Below are 8,722 nucleotides of genomic sequence, written 5' to 3'. Positions count from 1 at the left end.
GATGCCTATTGGTCCCGGTTGGTGCCACCAACCGGGACCAAAGGGTCTCCTGCCTGGGCTCTGCGCACTGCCCACGTGGAGGCCCATCAGTCCTGGTTCTGGATTGAACCGGGACTAAAGGTACAGGGCATTAGTACCGACACTTTAGTCCCGGTTCAGGAACCGGGACTAAAGGCCCTTACGAACCAGGACTATAGGCCCTTTTTCTACCAGTGTAGTCACCGTCGCGAGCACTGGTGACCTCTCGCCGCGCAGCAAAACGCGTGTGGGGGATTGGAGTTTGAAGGCGCACGTGCGTGGGAAGATTTACTCGAGAGGGGGATGGGTGTTGGTAGCCATCTCCGCTGGCAGTTCATCTTCGGCGAGATGCTGTCGTGTCTGGGCAAGGCGGCTGCAGCAAAGAAGAAGCTGCAGCCCAGCGTGAGCATGAGGTAAATGTAGCGTGAGAAGATAAGGGAGAAGGAGGACAAGCACCGGGGGTGGGCCCATGTACCTTACATGTCTTGATCTGAATCACTAGGGGGCTGCGCTCGTGGACGCGATCGGCCGAATCTTTGGTCGGGTGGCAACATTTCTCCTTATAGAAATTATAGGAGTACACACGAGGCGCGCATCATGAAAAGTGTGGACGATCCAGATTGCGGGAGCGTATGGACCCGAGAGCCAAAACTGATTTTCGGCTATACTTTGGTTCCTCTGCACTTTACGTATGCTGTCCAAAATAACTAAGGGCCTGTTTGGTTCCAATAAGTCACCTGATTTATAAATCAGGTGACTTAAAATCAGTGACTTATAAGTCACGTCTGTTTGGTTGTCACCTGACTTATAAGTCACCTGACCACACCTTCCCACCTTGTTTTTTTTATGTAAGGTGGTGGGACCCATGCAAAAGAGGGTGACTTATAAGTTTTAAGTTGGGGTGGAGCAACTTATGACTTATAAGTTAGGGTGACTTATAAGTTGGGTCTGTTTGGCAAAATAAGTCACTTTTTCACTTTTCAACTTATAAGTTGGTGACTTATTTGAAACCAAACAGGGCCGCCTGTTTGGTTCCAATAAGTTACCTGACTTATAAGTCAGGTGACTTAAAACCAGTGACTTATAAGTCACGCCTGTTTGGTTGTCACCTGACTTAGGGCCTGTTTGGTTCCAATAAGTCACCCGACTTATAAGTCAGGTGACTTAAAACCAGTGACTTATAAGTCACGCCTGTTTAGTTGTCACCTGACTTATAAGTCACCTGAGCACACCTTTCCACCTTGTTTTTTATGTAAAGGTGGTGGGACCCATGCAAAAGGGGTGGCTTATAAGTTTTAAGTTGGGGTGAAGCAACTTATGACTTATAAGTTGGGTCTGTTTGGCAAAATAAGTCACTTTTTGCACTTTTTAACTTATAAGTTGGTGATTTATTTGGAACCAAACAGGGCCTTATAAGTCACCTGACCACACCTTCTCACCTTGTTTTTTAATGTAAAGGTGATGGGACCCACGCAAAAGGAGGTGACTTATAAGTTTTAAGTTGGGGTGGAGCAACTTATGACTTATAAGTTGGGGTGACTTATAAGTTGGGTCCCTTTAGCAAAATAAGGGCCTGCTTGGTTTCAATAAGTCACCTGACTTATAAGTCAGGTGACTTAAAACCAATGACTTATAAGTCATGCCTATTTGGTTGTCACTTGACTTATAAGTCACCTGAGCACATCTTCCCACCTTATTTTTTTTAGGTAAAGGTGGTGGGATCCATGCAAAAGGGGATAACTTATAAGTTTTAAGTTGGGGTGGAGTAACTTATGACTTATAAGTTGGGGTGACTTATAAGTTAGGTCTGTTTGGCAAAATAAGTCACTTTTTGCACTTTTCGACTTATAAGTTGGTGACTTATTTGGAACCAAACAGGGACTAAGACAAGCACCAGTGACTGGTGCCAGCTAGTGTAGTATTGTCTTCACCTTTTGCTGAGACATGTGACTGCTTTTCTAACCAACGAAATGGGAGCGCACCATGCACATGGTAAGCAGGCCTGACCAAAAATAATACGAACCACCATGCAACATGGTAAGCAGGCCCGGCCAAAGATAATACGTTTCGAGAAATCGAAGAAACATCTTGACAATAGGCTGTGTGATGTTTATTCATGAATGTGAAAAAGAGATTGTGCACCATGAGTGTGCACCATGTATGCTGCTCCCTCCGTCGGAGTAGTACTTTAGCATCAAGGATACTGTAATTTTATTTTCAAACGCTTTGCGCAAAGAATAGAAAAAAAGACCAGAAGGAAAAGGCTTTACAGAAGGCACACCAGTAGGTGACTGAAAAGCAGAAGAAAAATACAGGATTGGCAAAACAAACTTAAAAATGTAGAATGCCTAGCTGCCTAGCGGAAAGGAACTAATAAGACAACGAAAAAAAAGAGACTTTTCACAGAGATGTACACGGGCTTCAGAAGTGGCCACCTTGAGGAAGGTGGGGTGCGCACAGCTGCCTTTCCTCTAATCTCTTTGATCCCGTAAATATTTTTATATCTTTTCTAAACAATACTTTTATGAACAACAATACGAGTGGTTTATACTCTTATATCTAATCTAAACATCTGATTAGCGGTTGTGCAAATACAGCCTTCAGATGGGTACCTGTCAGGCTCTTTAATTACTATTTAAATTAAATAATCGCGATGCCACAGCCACATCACACGAGGAAAAGAAACGGAAAATGTGCCTGCAGTAGCACACACTGGACCTGGAAGAGACCTCTTTACCCACTGAAAACAACGGATTTGCTTCGTTTAGAAATGCGCTGTTTCATGACAAATACAGGGTTAAACTCGACGGTTGCACCGACAGATACAACACGATCATGGATTGTCCAATTAAGAGATAAACACGTGAGGGCAGCAACTAATACTCCGTTTGTTATTGAAAAACCTACCAATCGTGAAAAGCTGAAGCAGATCTACAGCCTGAACAGCCTGGTATCCTGCTGGGTTTCATCTTTTCTCCAGATCCCACCACATTTCTGGACAATTTGAGTGCCGCCACCAGTACTGTGGAGCTTCAGACGAAACAACAAAATTCTCGTCACGGCATGGCATCCTAGCAGCTATTTCCAGACCACATCGCCCAAGAATCTGAGAGCAGGGGCGCCTCTGACCTCCACATCGAGAAGTGGCGCTTGGATTAGCTCTAGGCCGCCAAGCTCACGATCATTGCTTATCATATTCAGGGCACGTGCTTCTTCCTGAAACCGTCAAGTTTTAACTAATTCAGGAAACGAACTCTAAGGGATGTAGCATTGCTAGGTTATGTTATGCGATTGGAAGCTCCATGCCAAACTGAATCATGGGAATTACAGCGCGTGTACCGACTTGCCAGAATGGTAGCAGCTCTGTACCTTGCGTTTTGTAGAACAAAATCTGCAGTCAGATGTAGAGGGGGGCAATACTTGATTTACGATAAGCCTTGTTGCTGGCGCACCATCCTTCTTTAAAGATGCATGGAACCTTGATGACTCGGTAATCGCCATGACCTGAGAAAGCGAGCACCCACAAGCATGACCAAATCGATGCAGCTAACATGTATGTGTTTCAATCTTTGCTAACACGTTTTTGCATCAAATAAATGTTGCTGCTATTGCAATAATGGTTGGGCATTTACCGTAGGAATCGTCACAATGATAAATTCAGTTGATTGTGGATCTTGCATAAGCTCATGTACTCCGGCAATCTGCTTTCTTAGCACCTCTATCCTGGCAGGCTTTATACAATAGAAAGATGATCAGTCTGTAATACATGCTACAAACATAACTATCCAACTGAAACAGGAAATTAGTATGCACTTACATCTATTTGGTCTTTCCCGAAAGCCGATTTAAGAGCTGGGAAGGACGACGCTAAATTCACAGCCTGAAAAGTCCGTGGAGTTACATCTGTTATACTTACTTGCACATTCGCATAAACACAAGACTGGTTTCAGGGTCCCAGCAAAGCATAATTCAGGAAAGTTTCCAAACGAGTTTCAACAGCTGGTACAAAAATCTGTGCTTCCTACATCACTGTGGACGCGCACTGTATTTATAGCGTTTATTTTCTTTAACTATTTGAACTCAATACCAACATGTAGTCAAAAGGCATTGTGACCAACATGTAGTCACAACGAAAAGGACACTATAGTTCTGTCACAATGCACCAACATGTAGTCAAAAGGCCTTGTGACCTGTAGCATGCACCACCTAGTATCTCATATGAATACTCATTTGGGCATTTCAGGAACATAAATAAATTAACTAAAGATATTTCTAAGTAATATTACCTAAGAGAAAAGAGCATGGAGGGTTTCAAAACAGGAAACAAACCAGCACAAAAGTATTTGGCCTTATAATGGGTATTCTAATTGTCCAAGAAGAAAAAAGGCGAGTTGAACCTAACAAAACGGTTTGTTTGGCTTCCTTTTCTCTTTCTACCGTTAAAATTCGTTACAATAAGTCCATAGCCCTTACACCGCATGGAAAAAATCTTACTTTGATGTAGTTTGTAGCTTTAGCCCATATAAAAAACAACTCCCAGGAAATCTTAAAGGACAACTATGGTTGCATGGCATGGGTGCAAAGTTTGGTCTCACATGGAGGGAAGTTGATATCAACATACAAGGGACTCTCGCCCTCTCACTCCTCCTAAGAGCTTTGGGAAGAGGACTGATACACGCCGCTCCTCCTCCGCCGTTTGCCTCGCACATGTTTCATGAAAGAGCCGAGCCGAGCCAAGCTCAGACCTATGTCGAGTGTGCGTTTTATATTTGCTGGTTGGAATGGATAATTAATTAATAATAATTACGATTCATTAACGAACGTGTTAATAACAAACATTTCCAACTTGTTCAAATGTGGTTTGTTACCGACTCGGATCGTGGGTTTATCCAAAGTCTTACTCGACCGACTATATAAAGATAAGTTCAGCAACCTTTGTGTCACCCATCAGATCGTATCTGCTACCTCGCACTCGCACCACCATTCCTCTCACTGTGTCGCTCTTGGCTTCCCCAACCTGGCGACCACGTGCACGAGAGAGTAGGGCTCCAGAACCGTGCCCTTAGCGAACCTTCACCCGGTGAAGGGCGATTAGGTTTTTGGGGGACGTCTCGGCTCATCTTTGTTGAACTACTTAAACAACCGCGGCAACTTCCACGACTTCCGACTTTACCAATCTTGCTGTGGCTGACACCGGCAAGACTGCCACCAAAGCAGCCGTTCCAACCAGATCATACATCCCGTTCACCTTGTTCATGTGAATTTCATAGATATACAAGTTATGTCTTTCATATGTACTCGCATGACTAGTTTAGAGTATGTGACTAATATTGCTAGCATTCCTCTCATGATATTAATCTTGATTAAATTAATTCAAAAATTGCTCATTATTCCAACAATCCAAAAACCTAATTTGTTTACGCAATTTTTGATTCAAGGCTTTGCTACTGCTCTGAAACCGAATCCATATAAGAGGGTGCACTTTAAGCGTTGGCAAACAAAACTATCTTGAGACTAATCACTATTTACGTGTACCCAGAGAACACGAGGCAAAAGATACACACACCAAGAGGGCCGACAGACAGTCTAGAGCCTGTGCTGAAAAAGAATTCTCACAGGTTCAAGGGAAAGAATGTGGTCGTTCAAACTGCGCTCGGAACAGTGAGCCACAAGATGGTTCTCATTTGCCAAAGCTTAAGGTGCACACCCGTAAACGGGTTCTGTTTCAGAGCAGCAACAAAGCCTTGAATTGAAAATTGCCTAAACAAATAAGGTTTTAGGATTGTTGAAATAAGTAGGAAATTTATAATTAATTCAATCCAGATTAATACCATGACAACCGTGCTAGCAATATTAATCACACTCTAAACTAGGCATGCGAGTTATGTACAAAACATAGAACTCGCATATCTATAAAATTCGCATAAATAGCATTCACATGAACAAAAAAGAGGTGAAAAGATATACAATCTAGTCAAGCAGTGGCAGTCATGCTGGTGTCGGCCATGGCGAGATCCGCAATGTCAAAGTCGTGGAAGTCGTCTTGGTCACGGAAGTAGTCAAACGAAGGTGAGCAGTCGTAACGACACACTCACCCAAAAACTTATCACCCTTCACCAGATGCAGGTTCGTGAAGGCGCATTTCCAGAGCCCTGCTCTACCGTGCAGCCAAGATGAGCGAGAGGAACAGTGAAAGTGGTGCGAGCGGGCAGATGGTAGATGCACTCTGATGGGTAACGGTTAGGGTTGCCGAACTACTCTCTTTATAGTCAGTGGGGTAAGACGATGGGATAAACCCACATCTGAGTCGGTAACAGCCCACCATCAAACAAACCGGAAATGGCTGTTACTAACACATCTACTAATGACTCGTAACTAATAATAAATAATTAGCAACTCTAACCAGCAAGCTAAAAAACAAATACTTAGCATGGATCTAAGCCCGGCTCGACGAAACACTATGCGAGCGTGTGTTCCATGGCATGACGAGACGGGCAGCAGCAGCAGAGGAGAGTGCGTGTATCGGTCTTCTTCTCAAGCTAATAGCAGGAGTGAGAGAGAGTCCCTTATATGTTGGTCTCAACTCCCCTCCACTATCCATTTGGGACTATACTTAGCACCTATGCCATGCAACAAGTAGGCCTTTGCAATTTTTACGGAATTATTTTCTTATATGAGCGAAAGCCCACAAACCCTAACAGTTTGTCCCTGCCGCTGTTCCTTAATAATTACTACTTCGATCACCATTATGTAAATATCGCAAGAAAAAAAACATGCGCAAATACATACTCTATCAAGCGAAATTCATGTAACCAGGATAAAGCTATATGAGGCAAGGTTAGTGGTTGCGGCAAAGCTCACCTTATTGGCCATACCAAGGAGCTTCTCCATTAAAGTTGTAGCAGATAAAAGGTTAAGTGTATGCCCCTGTGCAGTATGTAAGTATAATAACCCAATTAGAAGTGAAATAAGCAGAAATAGAATAGACTTGGATTCAAGGCAAAGTGAAGTGTGCATACAGTTGCCGCGGTATCCAAAACTATGCGCCTAAATTTATTGCTCTCTTGCAGTTCGACGATTTGCATCAGCTGCAAGGATACGCTTCAGGTGATGACTAAACTTTACAAAGTATGTAACGAATAATAAATTCCCCACCAAACTGTAAACTTTGATTGATACCTTCGAAATTGCAACGGCTTCTCCAAATCCAGGAGTTTTCATCAGCATTTCATGCAGCTTATTCTTTCCCAGCTTTAAAGGCCAGACATCATGGGCATAAGTAATGTTAACTAGTAAGATATTAAAACAAAAAATGTCTCTGCTCAAAGAAATAGCAAACAAAAGATAAATTTATGGTACTCTGCCTGATCAGACAATGTTGAATAAAAAGTGCATGTGAAATAATCGGCCAACTGACCAGTGGTATGCAAATATGATGCAGCTGTGCTACATAATAAGGTATATAAGCATATGAAACCAACAACTCATGTCCAAAGTCCAAACTCAAGACACATCATTATCTGGGTGTGTTGCGAAGAAAATGGCAGTCCAAGAACAAGCATACATGTAGCCTATGGCGTATACGATTTAAGCATCAATGTAGATGCAAATAAAAAGAAACTTTACCATGACACTGGAAATCAACTAAAATGCAAGATGGAGAAGCAAAAAAAAAAGATTTCCGAGGTAATGTTTACCGGATCAGCAAGGACTCCAAGCCCTATCTTGTCCAGTATATTACGCATAAAAGATCCACTATTAGAAGATTCCTCCTTTGTATTAACATGGCCAATCTGTAAAGAAACAAGTTCCATCCATCATCAAAGCAACAAGCATGACCAGAATTGGATCCTCTACATGACTTCATTAAGTGTACAAGCATGGCAGAACCCAGTTTCAACTACAAAATCGAAAACATCAACCTCTCCTAACATTCACTACCTCCAGGATTATAAAAAGTGTTTGTTTTATGATTGGACAGCTGATGGTGACCATGCACACCGAACAGATAAAACTGCAAGATGGAACGGGATATTGCAAACCATTCCAGTGCAACTGCTCCTACCTCGGCAGCAAAAAGAGAGTCGACTCCATTGACAGGTACAATACTACCGCCACTCAGGTCCTATAAACAACGAATGCAAGATATTCAAAAGAGGGGCTAAAGAATTAATCCCACTAGCATTGCATAACAATACAAGAGCTCAGATACTTGTTCAAATGTATCACCCAGTGAATGTGCTGGGTGCATAGAAAGTATGAGCGTCGGTTCACCATGGCTGGCAAACTTCATAGCAAGCGATGCTGCCATGCTTGTTGTCCCAACACCACCTTTGCCTCCAAGCACGTAGTACCTCTTTGTGTCGGCAACCATCTCCCCAAATCCGCCATTAACCTCCACCAGACTGGAATTGTATCTTGCTGTTCAAAAATTCAGAAATAGCACTATTAGCGTGTCCCCTGTGCTTCAGAGCAGCGGTCTGGTTTTTAAGTTATCAAATCTGGAATTCAGTAGAGAATTCGCAACCGATCATGGCTCATAAGACAAGTATGATACAGATTCCAGGCATTGTCCAAGCTCGTACAACACAACGCAACATTATCCCACAAGGAGCAATTGATTGGCATACAGAATCTGATATCCATAACATGACAGCAACCAAACAGACCAAGAACTACAACTAGCAGCGAGTAAAATGCGTGC

General features: G+C 42.8%; 1 protein-coding gene across 2 annotated transcripts; it reads right to left on the bottom strand.

Annotated features, from left to right (window-relative positions):
- Nucleotides 1-2,750: 2,750 nt before the first annotated feature.
- Nucleotides 2,751-8,453, bottom strand: LOC119355378 (ATPase GET3B-like). 2 transcript variants are annotated; one of them, XM_037622170.1, is made up of 10 exons: nucleotides 8,231-8,453; nucleotides 8,084-8,143; nucleotides 7,716-7,811; nucleotides 7,198-7,269; nucleotides 7,038-7,106; nucleotides 6,880-6,945; nucleotides 3,836-3,898; nucleotides 3,651-3,749; nucleotides 3,388-3,522; nucleotides 2,751-3,234 (listed from the first exon to the last, which is right to left on the bottom strand). In XM_037622170.1, the coding sequence occupies exons 1-10, from the start codon at nucleotides 8,390-8,392 to the stop codon at nucleotides 3,097-3,099; spliced, it is 960 nt and encodes a 319-aa protein (XP_037478067.1). In that variant the 5' UTR covers nucleotides 8,393-8,453; the 3' UTR covers nucleotides 2,751-3,096. The 2 variants fall into 2 exon arrangements, with proteins under 2 accessions (XP_037478067.1, XP_037478068.1); XM_037622171.1 differs by having other exon boundaries at nucleotides 8,293-8,415.
- Between the last annotated feature and the right edge of the window lie 269 nt (nucleotides 8,454-8,722).

Source organism: Triticum dicoccoides, chromosome 2A (genome assembly GCF_002162155.2).
Source record: "Triticum dicoccoides isolate Atlit2015 ecotype Zavitan chromosome 2A, WEW_v2.0, whole genome shotgun sequence".
Classification (NCBI taxonomy): domain Eukaryota; kingdom Viridiplantae; phylum Streptophyta; class Magnoliopsida; order Poales; family Poaceae; genus Triticum; species Triticum dicoccoides.
The sequence above is the reverse complement of the archived record's forward strand: the minus strand, read 5'-3'. Positions and strand labels throughout refer to the sequence as shown.